The sequence below is a fragment of the Ictalurus furcatus genome, chromosome 3 (genome assembly GCF_023375685.1).
Source record: "Ictalurus furcatus strain D&B chromosome 3, Billie_1.0, whole genome shotgun sequence".
NCBI classification, from domain to species: Eukaryota; Metazoa; Chordata; class Actinopteri; order Siluriformes; family Ictaluridae; genus Ictalurus; species Ictalurus furcatus.
In genome coordinates, this window is record NC_071257.1 from 19,718,065 (window position 1) to 19,739,103 (window position 21,039).

General features: G+C 42.3%; 1 protein-coding gene across 3 annotated transcripts in view; it reads right to left on the reverse strand.

The window, feature by feature from the left end:
* Positions 1–21,039, reverse strand: part of zmiz1a (zinc finger, MIZ-type containing 1a) — a 125,741-nt gene that overhangs the window by 38,736 nt on the left and 65,966 nt on the right. For all 3 annotated transcript variants that reach the window (XM_053621287.1, XM_053621288.1, XM_053621286.1), the window contains 3 exons: positions 12,022–12,141; positions 6,678–6,791; positions 347–452 (listed from right to left, as the gene is read on the reverse strand). In XM_053621287.1, the coding sequence (XP_053477262.1) occupies positions 347–452; positions 6,678–6,791; positions 12,022–12,090 (289 nt within the window). In that variant the 5' untranslated portion in view covers positions 12,091–12,141. The remainder of the gene's footprint in view (positions 1–346; positions 453–6,677; positions 6,792–12,021; positions 12,142–21,039) is intronic.

Below are 21,039 nucleotides of genomic sequence, written 5' to 3' on the forward strand. Positions count from 1 at the left end.
TTTTTGGAACGTGTTGCATGCATCCATTTCAAAATAAAAGTTTATCTTAAAAAAAAACTATGCAGTTGATTAGGTAAAACATCAAATACCTTGCCTTTATACATTTTTTGTTTAAATACATTTCAAAGTACATTTTACAAATCACTCCTCTTTGTTTTTTTCTTTGGCATTTTCTATACTGTTCCAACGTTTTCAGAATTGGGGTTGTACAAGTTTGTGATGTATAAAATGTAGTTTGCATTTAAAAATGGACATACCGCAGGACATCTAGTCTTTTCTGTGCTGTAGACGTGAGAGAAAGACAGAGGAGGGAGTGCATAAAAAAATCTGAGCGGAAAGGCCTCACCTGCTGACTTTGGGGTGAACTTGTCCCGGTTGGCCGCACACACAGCCAGGAGCCGGTAGCCCAGGTCCAAGTCAAAACCCTGCTGTGCGGCAACACGGCTCACCACCTGTAGGGACAGAGCACGAGTGTGTTAAAACATGTCTCTGTGTCAGTGTCAATGCATGAGAAGAAACGCTTCTTCCTCTGCTGTGCTCTGTAGAGAAACTACCAAAAAAAACAAAAAAACGCCTCATAAAACTCTCCGCACTAGGGGATATGAACTGAACTCCTCTAAAACATGCTGCCTAGGACTGGGACTGTTCAATTTACATATATAAGATATGCGCAATTATGCTTCCTTAAAATTCCACCCCAGCCCCTCATGAGAGCAGCTTAATCCAGAAGTGTGTTAGCACTACACCGTTCACCCTGCATATCTCATCCTCTTACACAAAATATCTCACTAAAATAACTCAGAGTGGAGCAATTTCCCCTATTCCCCATTCAAACACATGAAATATTTACCATATCTGTTTGCATGAATAATGCATAGCAAAGGAAAACAGCCACCTCCACTGATGTGTCTCTGTATTAAAGGTGGATTGGTTATTTTCTCACTGATGGCTTTTCCCTGGAGACATGTCTGTTTGTTTTCTCACTCACCTGAGCCTAAACTTGGCCCAGTGAACTCAACGGAAGAAAAAACAAAAACATTTCAGTGCAAATCTATAGTGAACAAGGCCAAAAGGTAGAATGTAATGTGGCATGAAAGGCATAGTGGTGGAAATGGAAATTCTGCCTCCACAAAGGGGTTCAGTCAAACAAAAGAATTCTTAGAAGAACATTAAAAGACACATCTGTTATTTATTGCGACAGTGCACAGTCCTGGATTGCTACAGTTACAGCTCCCTTTTCTTAAAACAAAGACCGATGTTTCTTCACAAAAAAAGCTGAAGTGATCATGTAGAACAACAAACTAAGCCTAGAGAATTAAAGACAGAAAACTAACCTGCCATTAATCAGCAACATTGCACTATCAGTACTATCAGCTACAATATGTCAACTTTAGCTGAGACCACTGCTAACAAACAGTAAATCATACACCATTGTATCAGCTCCACAGTAGAATAAATCACTTATTAACTCTATTTAACTCAAACCAAACCTTCTGATGTATGTATTTAGGGATGAGCAATATGACAAAAATATCATATCACGATACCTGAGGACATTTCTACGATACACGATGCGTATCACGATATATAGTTTATCTAGCAAACTTTCTGCTAAACAGTATTAAAATAAATAAACAGGAAAAAAATGTTAAACTAAGTTTTCTTCAAGATTAAGTAAAAAAAAAAAATTTAAGCCAAATCAATGGCATCTATTCAGTACCATTTAATTTGTAATTATTAAAAACATTAAAAACATACATCAGCATACCAAGGATATCTCAATCATTTATCAAGATATTAATATTATATCGATATATCACCCAGCCCTATATGTATTCATTTCACTGTTTGACTGTCAAAAATCACGTTCAATGAAAACACTGACAACCTGACCTGGAAAGACAGCATTTCTTTCATGGTTTAATAGTCAAATAATTCAACGGTGACAAGACTCTGAGATCTGATGAACAGCATCTCTTATAATGAAAATCCAGAGACATTTTTTATCCTGTAGTTTGCGGGGCGTTTGACAGCAGAAATGTCGAGTTTCTGCCAAACTTTAATTTCCCTTCTGCAACTGCATCTGCCAAGAGTACGGGACCAGGCACGGTGCCACGCAGGCTAGCACGGATTCGAACGGGCTTTAGAAATGTTCCCTCTTATAAGCCTTTGCTTCATAATCTCTTTTCTCAGAATGCTGGCCCCAAAATTATATGATTTAGCAGCAACATTTCAGGTCACTGAACCAGGCTGATCCGAGTTTATGGTTTTATCATGTAGCAAGAATATGAGGGAAACAAAATAACAACAAGAACAGTTGAGGATCGTTAGAATAAAAGACATGCCGCAAATCAAAACACCCAGGATATTTTCTTCTAGTTAGCAGTGGATATCCAATTTATCTTATCTGACATAAACTAAGATGATTATAAACTATATTGATGGAAACAGACACACCAGGTCAGTCCTTTCACATGCTTGGGGATGTGAGTATAAATAAGAAATGGAAATAACTTGATAGTGAGTAATTGTGTTGATTTAATTCTGAGGATTTAAAATCATTGTTTAGTTTTATTTCACCTTGCTACACTCAGATTAGAATAACTTGAACATAGGCTCTATGAGTGGACTGGCGTCCAATCAGAGGGGGTTTCCTGGGAGAGGCGCCAAATCCACTGCAACCCTGACCAGGATAAAGCGGTTACTGAAAATGAATGCATACTCTCTATAATATAAATACTGCTAACGTATTTCTACAGGGTGTCCCAAAAGTCTCCATACATAAGGGAAATTTACACATTTTAGTTATTTTGGAAGACATTTGTTCGAAAAATTGCCAGAAATACTCATGGATATCAAACAACTGCAAACAAAACACAGTTTTATAAAACAAAATCTTTGTTAAATATGTGTGCAACAATTATTGACACCCTTTCAGTCAATACTTTGTACTAGCTCCCTTTGTCTTCTCCTGTAATGACTGATGAGGTTGGAGAATACATGGCAAGGGATCTGAGACCATTCCTCCATACAGAATCTCTCCAGATTCAAGGTCCACACTGGTGGACTCTCCTCTTCAGTTCACAGGGTTTCTATGGGTTTTAAGTCTGGGGACTGGGATGGCCATGGCAAGATTGATTGATTTTGTGGTCAGTAAACCATTTGTGTGTTGATTTTGATGTATGTTTTGGATCATTGTCCTGCTGGAAGATCCGACCACGGCCCATTTTAAGCTTTCTGGCAGAGGCAGGTTTTCATTTAATATCTGTTGATATTTGATAGAGTCCATGATGCCATGTATCCTAACAAAATGTCCAGGTCCTCTGGCAGAAAAACAGCCCCAAAACATAAAGAGCCACCACCATATTTAACTGTGGGCATGAGGTACTTTTCCATATGGGTACCTCTCTGGTGTTTATTGCCAAAAAGCTCTATTTTGGACCATAGAACCCGATCCCATTTGAAGTTCCGGTAGTGTCTGGCAAACTGAAGATGCTCGAGTTTGTTTTTGGATAAGAGTAGAGGCTTTTTTCTTGAAACCCTTCCAAACAACTTGTGGTGATGTAGGTGACTTTGGATTGTAGTTTTGAAGACTTTCTGACCCCAAGACATAATTAACTTCTGTAATTCTCCAGCTGTGATCCTTGGAGATTTTTTGGCCACTCGAACCATCCTCTTCACAGTGTATTGAGATAATATAGACACATGTCCAATTCCAGGTTGATTCATAAAATTTCCAGTTGACTGGAACTTCTTAATTATTGCCCTGATGGTGGAAATGGGCATTTTCAATGCTTGTGCTATTTTCTTTTAGCCCTTCCCATTTTGTGGAGCTCAACAACCTTTTGCTGCACATCACAGCTATATTCCTTGGACTTACCCATTGGTTTGAATGACTATGGGAATTTGGCCTATGTCATACCTCATATTTATACCCCTGATTGAACAATGGTTGAACAATTTCTTGTTCCTAGTCACCCAGGTGTACATTTTTTTTTTAAATCTCAATGGGAATATACTTCAAATATATTTTTCTCATATGAATTCACAGGGGTGCCAATAATTGTTGCACACCTATATTTAACATATTTAACAAAGAGATATATATATTATTATTATTTTAATTTTTTATAAACCTGTGTTGTGTTTGCAATTGTTTGATATCCATGAGTACAAATATCCATGAGAACAGAGTATTTTTGTTAATTGTTTGTATTTAGTGCCAATATTAGTGGAGGGCACTGTGTATATATATACACATACATACATACATTATATATATATATATATATATATATATATATATATATATATATATATATATATATACACACACATATATATACACACACATACATGCATACATACATACATAGTGTATATATATATATATATATATATATATATATATATATATATATATATATATATATATATATATGTGTGTGTGTGTGTGTGTGTGTGTGTCAAAAGACACACACACACACACACACATACATACATATATATATATATATATATATATGTGTGTGTGTGTGTGTGTGTGTGTGTGTGTGTGTGTCTTTTACTTTCCTAGATAGCCTTTAAAGATCATTTAAAGGAACGCAATCAAAGAGCAATTACATGCATAATACCAGAGCTACACGAATACATGAGTTCATCATGAGTGAGATAGATAACTCTGTGTGTATTTACAAAGAAATGGAAATCATGTAGAGAATGAGAATTATATTTTGCTAAACAGTGTTCATTTCCCCTATGTATGGAGACTTTTGGGACACCCTGCAGTTTATTAAAACAATTAATCCACAAACATCCATGTTAAAAAATATTCTCCAATATTGTTTCACTTTACGAAAAACAAATGTAAAGTAATATGGGTCCTTTGACCTGCAGATGATGAAGAAGGACAGTGAAACAATGTGCTCCCAGATAGTAGTTGTCACTATTGCTCCTGACAGGCTATGGGACATGTCATTTATCATTTGGCACAGTGTGGAGAGAGTGTGTGTGGTGGGACGAAAGACTGTGTTGGGTACGGATCAGCAGCGGTGAGCTACCTGCCGCCCGAGGGGCCAACGTGTAAGACATGTCCACATCTGTCGACTAGCATTCTTATCAGCTCTTCACTTTCATCTCCCTAACAACCAGAACAGTGCTGGAAGGTGGGGATGGGGGAGGACGATTCAGAAAGCTAATTCTAAACACACCTAAATAGACCAAAGACACCTACATGCAAATTGAATTGGCAAAGGAAAGCGATGTTATATACACAAACTGCACAGATATACTGTACACATAAATGTCTACTTGTTTGTGTGTATTTAGAATTCATGCATAACAAAACCTGAAGGACTTAACCGAAACAATGTTTAAAAAAAAAAAAGAATCACTTAAGTATAATGGATGATTACAGGAGACCGAATTATTGGACAGCACTTTCATTACACAGTATAAAGAAAATGCCATATACATGGATACAGGAAGTAGCAGCAGACTGAATCAGAATGAACTCATCTCAAATCTCTGTGCTAGGGGTGGTCTTGTCTGAAGATCAAAGCTAAAGCGATCTTCCTCTTCTACTTCGGGTTCACACTTGTTTTGACATTCACTTGCAATCTCTCGTGTCATCTACATTGTGCACTTAGCCTTTGATGATACATGATAGAGTCACTCGAACTATGCACAAAATTCCTTCCATTAACTTCTGCTTCTTCTTTGTACACTTCTTCGCTGTTTTTGCTAGTCATTGGGGGCATGAATGAGATCTCAGATGGAATTTGTTCTCTCCATGAGCTCTTGATTGCAGAATTTACTATAATTAATCAAACGGCAAAAGGCTAAAAGTGGTTTCAAAGAGTGGCTGAATTCTCTGGTTGGCTGGTTTAAACAGGGCTTTAGGGGCTTTAAGGACTTATTTAAAGAATAACGATTATTTTGTCGTTTACTCGATGCTCCTTCAGTTTGCCATTAAGTCCCATAATCTCGCCATAAGCTGAAGATTCATCCAGCATTACCCCCAACTGCTCCTACAAAAGAACACTCTCGGATCACACGGCTAAATGCGGCTGTTGATAAGACATAAATTTTTCCAATATGTTTTTTAGTAAATCATTATCTGAAGAATGGAGACTGATCACAGGCAGAGTGGAAACGTCTCTGCTGGAAATCAATGGGAAGGATGGCTTTACAGCCACGCTAAGCGCCTGCTCTGGAGGCCTGTGTGAAGCTGGAGGTGTTGGTCACTGGCCTCCTGCCATAATCGATGAGCAGCTGCAGTGGAGGATGGCAGGGTTGACTGCTTCTCCCTGACCTGTGCTTAAGTACCAGTGTCTTATCAGAGCAAAGGGGAGAAGGACAGCGCGAGAGGGAAACCCAGAGATATAGACTGCATGTGTGTGAGTGTGTGTGAATGAAAGTGAGGGGGCAGGGCAAGATAGAGAGAATGAACACCAAGACTGAGAAACAGAGAAGGAAAAAAAAAGGGCAAGTGAGTGGGAGTGAGACAGAGATTATGCGAGAGGGAATAAAGGCAGTCTAAGAGAGAGAGAGAGAGCTCGGAGAGAGAGCTCGGAGAGAGAAAGGGGAGAGCCCAGCTATGTGAAGCGTGACTTTTGCTTTAACCTCCGTCTCTGGCCCCTGATAGGGCAAAAGGAGTGGAGCAGCTGATGTCTTACCGTCAGACATCCCATCAGGCTTTGCTCAAATGGCCTCTGGAATGCTCTCGGGTCGCCACACCAGTCGAGCAGCTCTGTAGCCGCTGTCTGAAAATTGGCCGGGTTCTGTAAGTGCTGTTGGAGAGAAAGCAAATTTACTATATTAAGCACTAAATCCAAACATCACAGCAGACATTCAGTATATTTCAATTATAAAGCACCTCTCATACAGAAACTGCAAGAGACTAATTACACAATTTGTCCCTTTAAAAGCCTGGAGTGCACACTGAGGAACGTATTGTGATATACGTATTGAAGACAAAATAGTAGACAAATAGTAGCGGAGACCGGGTTTTATAAATAGAACATGAAAAAACTGATAGCCACTATTTGCAAAATGCACTGTGAAGCTTCAGTACTTATAAGGGTAATAAAATATTATTAATTTGATTAACTGATTCATGAATTGATTAATATATATTATAAATCTGTACCTTATTTGGTTGCCTGGGTTAAAACTATGATTATACAGGCATAAATGAATGAATGAATGAATGAATGATTAACATTACCATATTAGCAGGATCATACCACAAGGTAAAAGGCAATTTACTACAAACTGGACCCATAAGTACATAGCTACAATTCACTCATTATACTAATTAGGTAAGCTTGCTATACATTGCCTGATCTTGCAATTATGGTTAAATAGCCAGCACAAATCTGTGTGCTATTTTCTCCTCTGATTGGCTAGTAAACAACCTCACACTCACTGTTACAACCCTTGGTTTACAATTACAGCAATTCCTTACTCAAACTTTTGCATGTTCCTCCCCCCCCCGATGCTTATTTATGGCTACATATAGTGTCTCATACAAACTCGGAATTACAAAATATGCTCTACATATTTGCAAACATTCAGCTAGAATTGTGGTTTGTGCTTCATGCTTACAAATCGTGAATTATGATTACAAAACCGGTTATACACATTTACACTGCTTTCACGGAGAACGTGAAAGATTGCTGCCAGGAGCCACGCGATATGTGAGATGCCATCTTATGGGTGTTTTCGTTTGTATTTGCAAAACGTGCTCTACACATTTGCAAATAGTAAAATCCGAGTGCAAACTGTTTCACAATACAAGTACAAAATCTGCTCCACACATTTGCAAATTGTGACGCAGATTACACACTTACATTACAAAACATGCTGTAGATTGTAATCATAGCTAACAATAAATACGTTGTCCTGAGACGGGTGTTGTCATGTGTCATGTGTTTATAAGAATAATTAAATAAATAAATACATAAATACATAAAAACGGACTGCAATTCTAACTCAACGTCACAGCAACAATGTGTTTAATTGAGGAAGTACAGTGTATATCAGTGTATTCAGTGAATGTTTTCTTACCTAATCCCCTCGATGAAAAGATAAACAGTATAAATTAGGTTTTGGCACATGTGTTCTCGTATGAGATAATACTGAGATTTCTCTCAAAGCCACAACCGAATCATTCAATCCGAGCTTCAAGAACTCGGTTTGTCTAGGTCCTTACATAAAATAAATAAATAAAAAAAAAGAAATGGTACAGCACAATTGAATTTAAGCACTCTTTATCAACCTTACTTTGATCACTGGACATTCTGACCTTCGCAGAAAAGTAAAAAAAAAAAATCTTCTTCAAAGATGCCTCAAAGCATTCTGAGATAAAAGGCATTTTGAGTGAGGGTTGTTTATATTTTCAAGTCTCTCTCTGGGGAGAGTTGCAGCTCCTCCTGCTCCATCTTTGCTTAACCTCTGCTGCATCTGTGTGACCCTGTGAAGACCGAGCCACTAAACACAAGGCCTCCTGGCTTGAACGCAGCTGTGCATTCTGGGATGGATCGGTCCCCCCCATTAACAAAGAGCTGAGCGCTCCTCAAGGCCTGCTCACACCACCCCTGCATGTCCTAATCCACCCTCCTCATCATCTTTTGTCCGCTAAGATGTAATAGATCCGCAACACTGAAAGCAGTAACCAAGCGGGCCGGTAAACAAAAGAATGCACATGAGGGAAGCTTTGAGGCACTGAATGAGAAGAGGCTTATTATTTTTCACAGATTTTTTTTAATTGAGTCCTGAAATTGTTTATCCTTTCCTTGAGTCAACCCCTCCTTTTCCTTTCCGTCCCTATCACACTGCTGCTCACAAGACATGATGAGAAATTTAAAACAAACGAGCCAGCAGAGGTCTTCAGAGCTCTCGGCTTTGGAAATGGCCCAACGCTGTCCGGCCGTGCCGAGAGGAAGACCGCGCACACTCTGAAAACTTCCATTATGCTTGTTGACGGGCACCTCCTCTTCCCCGCTTGCTTCAAGGAAGCAGCATTGTCTCCGGGGGGGCAGCAGAGGTCGCCATTTGAATGAGCAGCTTTGGTGTCCATTGACAAAGAGCTCATGTGACAAAGAGCCAGTGTGTGCTGCCACACAGCCCCACTGCGTAAATCCCGCGCAACATAAGGGCAGTGTGGGCCGGGGAAAAATCTCCTCCTGCCACAAAGCTGGTCGTGACGAAATTGCGTTTTGAGGCGAGTAATTCCCTGATTGAGTTGGTATTCTGAAATGAATAATGAGTGATGGGGGAGGGAAATGAAGGTAAGACAGAGGTGAGAGGGATAAAAAAGCGTTTGTAAGTGTGTGTATAGTGGCACAGTTGAGCTTAGGTGTGCGTTGAACCACTGTGTAGTTGGCACAGCTTATGGCACAGGTGTTCCGAGAGCTCCAGCCAAACCTCAGCGCTCCACCTTTCCCCCGCCACGCTGACACTGTCCAAACATGACCCCTCCACCACAGAACTCCGTCTATTTGACACTTGACAAAGCCTCATATTGCTGTTTTAAATTTGGGTAAGACTAATAAGAGATATTTCCCAACATTTGTCGCTCGAATACAGAGGCATGTCTAATCTAGATTTTTTTTTTTTAGATTTTTGTACCATCAGAGAGGTAAGGGTGCTCATCTCATCAGTATTTGGATGTGAAGCTCCACATCTGGCTGCTTTAGAAACAGAGCATGGTTCACTAGCACCACACATTTGTATTCTTCTTGCATGCGAATAGTAATTCAGTCCTGCTCCAGAACATAGGAATAGGCTTTCTAATTAAAACTGAGTTGCTCTGCCATGTTACTCTAATTAATTTCAAGCACTGAAAGTTCTTGGTCTTGAAGAGGCTGGGGTAAATTAATTGTTCTGATCATTCGAGATAACATTTTTAAGTGCTCCGAGGGAAGTGTTGTGAACAATAAAGAGTTATATAGACTCTGAACAGGAGGGAGTTTTGCTCTAAGGAGCTGAAAGTAATGGTGTGCCAGATCCAGGATAAACACTGTATGGAATTCAGTTTGAAGTGCAACTGTAAGGGCGTAGGGGCTGTCACTGAAGCAGTTCACATTTTGTTTGATAGCTTTCAGCTGCTGTCTGCTGGTCATGTGGCTTTTACTGTGCATCAGGAGCTCTGTGACAACCGACGATATGCAAGGAAAGGCCTGTGAACAGTAAATGAAAGCCCTTCAACAATGAAGGGAAGGAAAATATTACTCCTTTACACTAACTACCTTGAACAGATCACAGATACGAGCAATGTCAATTGGCGAAAAGTAATATTGTCGAGTACATGCTAAAGCAGCAGTTGATGGGATGTTGGGATTGAAAAAATAATATTCAATTTTATAGCATTTTCCTACTGATCCTTAAGGACAGCGTCCTTCGTATGCTTCCTTTCCTTCATGCAGATGTTCAAACGTATGTCCAAAACTGGCATTTCAAAAGTATGTTAAAACTTAGACATAGAGAAATTTACAGACAAACTATAGTCCATTATCTCACTGATGACATGCAATCCAAGTGCTCAAGAAATGACTAAAGGTGCTTTCGAATAATAAGCCAGAACTGTGTATGTTTGACCAACCAAGTAGCATGTTTGAGGCTAACTTTTGAAAAAAGGTCACACGCTACTTTTCGCATTTTAGAAAGTTAGCATCGGACACGGCGTGTCGTTGCTCAACCGTCCACAATTCTGGCTCACGTCTCTATGTCTATGACAATGAGAGAAAGAGAGACGCAGCAAAGAGTGTCACAGGCCAAAGACAGAAGAAAGACAGGAAGGAGAAAGTCCCCATCAGATGCAGAGTATCAGCCTCCCAGGCAGCGAGGCTTCAAAGACAGACCTGGAGTGATAAGGTGCCCTTGTTTACCAGCAGACAGGATCAGGCTGTACCTGCTGCAGTGAAAAAAAGCACACAAACACACACACACACACACACACACACACACACACACACACACACACACTGGCCTCCAGCCAGCACCCCCGAATCAGAACAGCACACCGCATTGGGCTGCATGCAAATACAGATACACACACAACACCGGAAATCACCGGCCTATACAGACTGACGCGACTGTCACACTTGATATACTGCACACTCACCACACCCCAAATGTGCCATTTCAATTTGATTAATGAGTGTCAATCGATGGTGTTTTGTCTTTTTAGTTAATAAGCCACAATCTGGCATGCATAATAAAGCTAGTAATGTCATTTGTTATGAATTAAGCGGGGGAAACGTTTCAATTGGCACCCGTTAATGCCACAGACTGGTATAATTGAAAGGGCAGAGGTAACAAAAGCCAAGAGTTAACACGCACAAGCGAGTGAGATACTATAAATGCTCCGGAGCACACACGGAGTCATGTACTGCATTCTCATAAAGCTGTCAACAGCAACAAAGAGTCATACCTGCACTCATAACAAACACAGTGTCAAGCAATTAGTGATGTTTAAAGAAATGACAAAGTATAGCCCTGGGTCACAACTACCTCTGTGTTTACTATACATGACTCTAACCCATATACAGCGAATATCCTCCTGTGACGAAGTAACTCTGCGCCAGATATGTGTCTATCTGATATTCCAACAGATGAGCAAAAATGATGTCACAGACACAAAGCTTCAGAAATGCCCGGGAAAAGGGCTACACACGAGGACCTCGGATCTGGCCCCCTTTCTGAAACCCGATCCAAGCCCAGCCAATTGGAAAGCTAACACATCACCATTTAAGGCAGCTCACACAGGCCGAGCAGCCGTGAATGCTCAGCTACCAACTGCACACACATGTGCCTCTGCTCAAGCTATATTTGTATGCAGGCTTTATGAAGGGCTGCAACAGAAATAAGACAAGCGTTGCACCCTGTTTTGACACTATAAAGAAATCCAGGGTATACGTCGGGATAGGATTGTTTTATTACAGCTGATGAGCTCAATGTACACATGTACGTGAAGCCTGTTTGAGATGATTGTGCTTAGTGCTGTTGTCAGCTTACCTGTTTGATACACAGCAGTCTGTCATTGGTCTGCTGTATATGTCTGTCCATCGAAGGAATTGAATTCATCTTGATTGCTGTCTCTTTCTCTCTACCTGGAAGCCATTAAAGTTCTTCTCTCTGAGGATTGGACAGACAAAGAGAGGAGTGTGTCAGAATGAGAGGGAAAGCACTTCAGTGACGATCACCTCAGCAAGGATCTAAAGACATTAAGTGTTCAGGTGATTTATTTTTTTTACATAAGACTTCAAGGATAACCATTGAACACAACTCCATTCATATTTTTCAGGGCTCTATGGAGCAGTTGTTAAAGTAGAAGATAGAAAGAAACTGAGTTATCTATGAAATACCAACAGCAACGCTGTTTAAGATGAGCCGTATCTACACGGTCGTACCCGTGGAGTCAACTTACTGTTTGCATTGCTCAGAAGCTAACCCGTCGTTGATTTACCAGTCCATGCCGGGCTCTGTCATGGATACGCTAGTTTCAGGAGCATTGGCCAGCCACGAAAATAAGATGTTACGGATAAGACATGCGCTGCATGTGTGTGCGCAATGTTCGCAAGCGAAGGCTGCATCCCATCAGCATGTCTATTACATGGTGTTAAAGGTATCATACCTTCCATTCAAGGTTATCAATTCTGCCTTGCTGGCTGATTTACAGTTCTATTCAGCACCGAATAAATCCAGGGCGTCTGGCTCGGTGCTGTAACTCGTGCCAGAGGAGACATGGGGCGGTAAAGCAGGACTTCATTCCTCATCAGCCCAACTTATCACCATCACTCTTACAAATTTCCTGAATCCAAACAGGCAGGCAGCTGAAAGAATCCCCCAGCATGCAGCCCTGTGGCAGCCAGATAAAGCTTGCGTCACACGTGTTGTATATACGATCCGGGTGCTTAGCATGTGCTGGAACGTGCTGCGTTTAGGTATCTTAAAGAGAAACAGTTATCGGTGTACTGACAGGCTCATTAATGAACCGCTAGACATGTAAGTTAACGCAGGATGACAGGTGTGTACATGCTGTATCAGACTGCCTCTTTAATAGTCTAGTAGGTCACTGTAAGCAAAACGGTACAAATTTATTCCATGATATACAAAGCTCTGGGAAATAAAGCTGAGTTAACCCAATAGCAGCAGTTGAGCTCTGAGCTGTGCAGAAATGGGACGTTTCCAGCAGGTGTCTCCCTCCCACATTGCAGTCTCACCACTATCAGTGCACTGCTTCTCGTGTTCCTTTAAGCCTTTACAAGCGCTACAAATCCTCCACTCCTGCTCGCTGACAGGACACTCTCAAACCTGCCGCATGCCCAGTTGACCTTGTGGCTATTGATTAACCATTTCCTACCAAATCCCCGCTGTCTCTCAGCTTCAGCTACCATCTGAGACGCTGTAACAGTTAAAGACAGCAAGAGAGAACGTGAGAAGGTAGGAGAGAGAGGAAGTAACAAGGAGAAGCTTATCTGTGTCTCCCTCATGGTTCTGGGTTGTGTTTGTTAGGAGGAAGACAATAACATGAAAACACCATCATGGCATATACCAAGCATCCTGCTCTGTGACGCAGACCAGTCGTGGAGCAGAGCCCAGAGTCCGGTACTCCGCTCCTCCTTCACTCCTCTCTCCTCTGTCCCTCAGGCAGGGAGGGCTGGAAAAACAGTGGTTATATAACCCGGCAACTACCTCAATGAAAACAAACTCATGTCTTCATTATCCTGAGAGGAGCACAACCTAGCCATGAAGTCATTCCAAACACAATGACTTGTGATACTCAGACAAAAAAAAAATGTTTTCAGTTCTTATGTATGTATGTATGTATGTATGTATGTATGTATATATGTATATCAGTATATATGTGTGTGTATGTATGTATGTATATATGTATGCATATATCTATCTATCTATCTATCTATCTATATATATATATATATATATATATATATATATATATATATATATAGATATAGATATAGATATAGATATAGATATATATATATATATATATATATATATATAAAACCAAATGCTGTGCCTACAGATGTGTTAGCATTCAGATAACCTGTACACTGCTCCGAATATAGCCGTATGAAACGTATAAGAGCGTACACAATTAGAGGAGGTGATACTCAGGGATTACAAAACCGACCCATCTGGGCATGAAACAGCCCTCCGAAGCGGAAGGAAGATTAATCATATCAGAGAAACAGCCCTACTAATAACGCATACCACCAGAGCGAAAAACAAAAGCCAGGAAGTGGGGCAAAAAATTACTGTGTGGAAACCCATTCTGCCTTAACAGAGGAAGCAGAGGAACAGGGAGATAAAGGGAGGAACAGAGAAAGTGCGAGAGCTAGAGGTACAGAAAGAAAGAAAGAAAGGAGATTATCTCTTTATAATCAGACACACGCCGCATGACTGACTTCTGTATGTTCAGCTCGCAAATGATTTCTTGCTCTCGCTCTTAAAATATCATCAGCCGCTCTCCCGAGTTAAGGACGTGGATTGAGGCAGAGTGACACCAGCACACACAATCGTACAGAAGAGCAAAGACCAGGCTCAAAGCAGTGACCATAATTACATATCATTGAGCAGATCTGAACTTCTCAAGCACCATTATATCATAATGTTGTCTGCACCAGGCTGTACTGGTTTTGTAAATCCTGTTATCAGTCACCTCTCATGCTGGGCTCAAGGGTGAGAAGGGTGTTAAACAGTGTACCAGCAGGGGCTGATGCTGTGTGTCTGTACCTGTTGGTCAGAGAGGCTCGACTCCCATGCCGATCGATCAGATCAGAGAAAATAAAAAAGCACAGCCTTGTGTTCACATGCTACTGGTACCCTAACCCTAGCTAAGCGCCTGGACGAGAGCACAGGAAATCTGATGAACACTACGTTAACAATTAAATTGGATGGAGAGGAAACATGTCTCATCGTACAAGTCACAACAAGTTTGTAAATGATTAAAGCATTTCACAAATACTTCTGATTAGTATGTCATGACAGTGTGTAAAATCTGATAAGTGGCTCGAGTCATGGTTTAAATGTGTAGAGTTTTTTAAAAAAAATTTCAGTGCTGCAGATGCCCCGTCCCAGCGTGCAGCCCCTGCACTGAGCATAAAGCTGTGTTTGTTGTGTGTGGGGAGTTGGGCTGGGTAAAGGCACTCCACCGCTTGCCATTGTCCTGTCCCAAAATGCTATAATCCTCTGAACAGCCTCTGCCACTCAGTGTGCATGTGTGTGTGTGTGTGTGTGTGAGTGTGTATGTGTGTGTGTTGGCCTCCGCCTGCCCCCGCCTCTCCCTTTTTCTTCTCTCCCCATTCCCTCCTGCCACTCACTCGCCCCTTCCTCTCCTCCCTCCCACCTTCTGTCTCTCCCTCTCTCCCTCCCTCCCTCCCTCTCTCTCTCTCTCTCTCTCTCTCTCCAGAGCCCTGCGAGCATGCTGCTTTAACAGGCTGAGGAATGGATTCATTTCATCTAATGTGGTTTGGTCTGCAGCAGAGCCACTCACCCTGAGCAAGAGGCTCCCCACTGCAGTCATGTGTTTTCATACAAGCCAATCAACACGGCTGCACCAGACTGGCCTCTTCCCCTCCCACATTCTCTCTCTCTCCTCCCGCCATCTCTCCATCCCTTTGACTAACTCTACCATCCCCATTCTTTCTCTCTCACTCACCTCCCTCTTTTTCTCCTGCCTTTCTCTTTCATTCTTTCCATCTGCCATTGGCTCTCTATTTCACACTGTCCAGCAGCTGACTTTCCTCCACATCTACCTCCTTTTAAATAAATCGACTTCTAGACAGGGTCTGTTAGGAGTGTGCCATTTTTTATTCTCTGGCGTACTGGACAGGCACTAGCTCAGAGTTGGGGTAAAGGGGGAGAAAATGTGCAACCAATCACTCAATACACATCTAACATAGCTATTAGCGCTGCCAGTAATGATACTAGCTGCTAGTACGCAGCATCTGTCAGTGGTAACATCACTACTGCTATTTTTGCCACTGACCACCTCTTCCCCAGAGGGACTGATAAGATTGGACATTATGCACTCAGCCCCTAGCTAATGCTTAATCCTGGCCGATGCTTGGTGAAGGCAGAAAGAGAGAGACAGACACCACTTGGTCTGAGATAAAACATCAAGAGGCCACAGAGTGGCGGTAACACTGAACATGAAGGAAAAAGCCTGGACACAGGAAAGCAGAACGACACAAAATGGATTATTTACAAACGCTGGGTATATGCACGTTAATAGGCCAAACGTCTAACATTGTTCATTCATTAGCTTTCATTATTCAACAGTTCAGCAAGGTGAGAAATCAACAAAATGCAACACAATTTCTCTGTGCTCAAAGACATCACACAAACCACAGTCACACACTCCAGTTCTTTGTGCAGTATATTTTCTACACCACCCCAGGAATTGCAGTGACCTCAGCGTGAGTGACCTTGCCCCCAATCGTGCCAGAGAGGCAGGGATGAAAAGCACGTCGCTAACACGGGGCCGGTTTCGCCACACTGAAAATAATGTCAAGCCAGCATTTCCCACGTACTAACAGCCAACCGGTTTCTGCCCCATGCTGCTGCACCAGGAGCAGAGCTCAGATAATATCCACTTTAACTTCTCACCCGAGGCGAAGTACTGCAGAAAGAGCTAGCGTCAGTGCAGTGCCCATTTTTTATGCACAAGCTGTGACTTCTGTGGCCGCTCCGGGGTCAGTTCGGAGTTTTAGCTCACAGTAGCAAAGCTTGGTAATTCACCCAAGACAGTCGATCTTACACCAGCAGTTACTGATGAAAGTGCTAGATCCATGCAGCTGATGTGCCAGCTCAGACCTTCTAAATTAGAAGAAAGAAAAAAACATGGTTGTTTAAAGTAAATTAATTAGCTAATAAAGAGACTAATTTGAAGCACAAATGAGCTATTTTATATGGAGACTATTCCTGTGGTCCTGCGTTCTGCGCTTCCCAAAAGGGGAAAATTGAGAGCAGCTGTTTAACAATTTGATATTTGAGAGCATTTGGTGGCTATAAATATTGAACAGCAGCACGGTGCCAGAGGTCCCTACAATGGCAGGTATGTGCAACCAGATACCCAAGGGAAAATCCCATCATTCCATGAATGTGTTGAGGGAAAAGGACCGTGGGTACGCTTGAGCTCCGTGATTCACTGTGCTGAACGGAGTCTGTGAAAACCTTCAGCTAGTTCATATAAGAACTCGCCACCTTGCTGTGCCACTCGGACTGCTCGTCCTGACTCTACCACAAATCGCCGAGAGAGCCTAAATCACAACTTACCTCCTTGCTCGACGGCCTGAACTTCCTCTTGCTCACTTGTTAGTTCAGAGAGTTAGCTGGTTTAGATGTAGGACTGGGCAATATGATGAGACAATATCGATACTGTGATAAATTTTGACTTTTCTGAAACTGGAGCCTATGGCAGGGGACTTGGGGATCAAGACAAGGGACACCCTGGATAGGGTGTTAATCCATCACGGGGCACAATCACACACATTCACACTCTACGGACAATTTCAGCTTACAACGCATGCCTTTGGACTGGGGGAGGAAACCGGAGTACCCGGAAGAAACCCCTGAAGCAGAGGGAGAACACACAGGGTAGAGGCGAGATTCAAATCCCCAACCCTGGAGGTGCCCCCGATATTGTGATATCTTTTAATAGTTTTCTTTATTTCTTTAAATAACGGCGTCTCAATGTATCGAAGTAAATTTAAATATGCTAAAATGTTATACTTTTGTTTTTTTACATAATTATTTCCTCCTTTTCAATTAAATATTTCTTCTTTTTTCATTAGTTACATTTACATTGCTTCCCTTCACCTTGCATTATCTGTGGAATTTTACACAAATCAGTGCAGGTGGGTTTTGCATTTTCCTTTCAGTTCCACGTTGTGAAAAATGCTGTCTAGTCTGTGGTTATCGATGTAAGGGAGGAGCAGTACATTTGAAAAATCAGGTCACACCGAGGCTCATGACCGCCAGTGAATCTCTCATGTGCTGTTCCAGTCTAAAAATAGAGCTTAATGCACATCACATCGAGGCAGCCTCTAAAAGTCTGTCAGCATTAGAAAAGAAAGATTCCAAGAATATCGAAGCCGTGTACAGTAGCAGTCGGATTATGCGGAACAATACTTCAGGAAATGCCATATTCACACTCCGAGGAAGGGTTTCTGTTCGTGCACGTACGTATTTACTGCTTTAAAAGGAGAACGGACTTCAGAACGTGTTCGGACCACTTCAAGATGTGAGCATCTCTGCCAACGTGATGCATTATCAGTTAAGAGGCAGCGGGCTTCAGTCTGAAAGATTGGGCCAGCAGAAAATGTGGTTCCAATTTTTAAAAGATGCTTAAATCTTAAAACGTCTAATTTAGGGTGACAGCAGAAAGGAGGAATTCCAGGCCCGGGCTTTTTGGATACGCTGTAATTTACATTCTTGCGAAAGTTCGTCAAAGCGAGAGGTTGTATTTCAGGCCGGGTCTTTATCTCAAAGCAGAGCAGTTCCTTTCAAACATAACGACTCCGAGTTACGAGGCTGGGGCTGACAGAGTGCTTTAAACCAAACTTGGCAGGGCACGGATCCAGCACAGAGCACTTGCTGCTGAACAGGTAAAGCTGAGAAATCCCTTCCGTTTCATGCCAGGCTCGCTCTAAAAGTGCTGAAAAATCAGCTCCTGGATGATTTACGCTGTACTGGCCAAGAAGTTCACTGCCTCCTACACTGGACAGAGACAGAAAACCCTGTCGATGCCTGCTGCCAAGCACTGCACAAATACAGCACACACTACAGCTGCATGCAGATTTTATTACACATTTATTCACTTAGACTCACACATAACCATACAGGGCCGACAAAGAGACAAAAACTGAAACTGTATGAGTGTATTATACCACAGAGAAAGACTGCACAAGTAATAACGCGATTAAAAAGAGACAGAGATGGATGAGGAATAAAGAGGAAACTGTATGGAGACACTTGTGCTCACACATAGACACAACTAGACTGTAACTGCTATAAATCTACCACTTTTTCTCTTTTAGGACCCCGAGTGTAGTGACCTCCAGCGTGACAGCTTTTTCTTCTGTTTTATGAAACAAATCTAATTAGCATGAAACCTCCAATGAAATGAAAGGAAAACCAATTAGAGGCAAAACTGAGAATCCATGAATAGAAGTTGTCAGTCTCAGCCTCAGCCTGAGCGCCCAAGCCTACAACAGAGATTCTGATTAACCTAGCTCGCAGCGAATGACGCTGCTACGATAATTAAAGGGATTCATCAATAGTCGTGCACGCACCTCCCAGCGCCCATTACTCCAGGGCCTGAGTGCACTTTGTAGCGAGTCTCGCGTGCAAAAGGGCAGAGGGGAAGCGAGGAGGCTCTCTCATTTTTGCTGCTGGATTGGACAGAGAGCTAATGAGATTAGTCTGTAATGGACTGCAAGTAAACTCACACTTAATACAAGCTCTGCTGGACAGGCGTGAGCTTGATCGGCACTCACGGCGGCTGTGCTAATCGTGGAATGGCTGTCATGGGAAGGGTTGGCATGAGAAGGGTTGGCATGGGGGATCCTGTATGAAGACCGCGTCGGGCAGTAAGGGCGCCAGCGGGCATAGAGTAACAGACCTGCAGGGCTGAGCTCAGCGCTTCGCACAAACACAGCTCTGTGTTCACACTGAGGAGGCTCATTCACGCACACGCAGCTCCTGGACTTCCCCTTAAAGAAAAAAAAGGCAGGCGTGGGCACTTGTAAATATTTGTCAGCAGGAATGTAACCGCCGAGTACTTACACAGCCTAGACAAAATTCCGCCTCTTTATATTTATTGTTCAAGGAATACTGCAGGGGTATTTTTTATTTTTTATAAACTGACTCTCCATCTTTGTGTGACAAGACACGTTTCCCTATTCTAAGAAAATACACAAAACTCGCTTATAATAGATATCTAAAGGCACTTGTTCACGCATGTGGAAAAAATATTTGAATATGAATTTCCAACATGATCAGATGTAGATTGCATAGTATATTACATAGAAACTTTTTTTTTTCTCACTAGAATGTTGATTATGATCATTCTTCCATGACTTAGATGCTGAGAAGTGTTGGCGAAACACGGGAACGGTATTTTTAGTGATAGCAGCAGTGCATAAATAAATAACATTTCTTGAGGGCTTTTCCTTTGTTTAAGAATGTACCCTGGCTTCTCGGCCATAACTTGCAGGGAACCTGCTCCATGAACTGACCGTATGGGGTGAGGCGCACCATTCATCAACAGCACCATAGCGGAGCAGAAGATGTGTGTGAGGAGGATGGTGGCAAACTGTCACACTATCACAGAGAGAATCAGCACGCGCGTGGCGGCCTGGAATCAATCCTGCCGACTGCCACTCAGCCCCTGTGGATTAAGATTTAAATTGGAGCCCATCTATGCTGTCACTAAAATGGATACTGTATCCTTCATGAAGGAAGTGGGGAATTACTACGCCTCCTCGACCCCCCCCCCCCCCAAACCCACTGCTCTTGACAGATAAGTGGTGCAAAACAAAGCTGCGTGGTGCAGACAGCGCTGCTCCAGACCCAGCGGCCGCCTTCATCTAGGAACGAGCAAAAAGAGCCGGAGACGTGTGGCTCTTTCCGAGTGACACGCTATTGCTTTCACAACCTCACCATGAACTGAGCACAAACAAAAACAGCCAAAGGCAGTTCTCGCTCAAACAAAGCTTTCCAAATAAGAGAGTCAAATCTGAGCCAAGAAACGGCACCGCCATAATACTCGTGTACTTAAGTCTCCATTCTGCTCTCCTCTCCTCGGCTAGGATGGTGTAGCTGAAAGGTCAGCAGTGGGTAATTTGTTTTTAGCCACGCGGACAGCCTCACAACAGACGCAGGCAGGTAAACCAATTACGCCATGACATGAATCACCATGACGAAGGGCAGTGCAGCCATTAGAGGCCATGTTACTGTCCTCCTTCTCCTGAGCACAGCCATGTCCTTGACACCCAGGCTGCC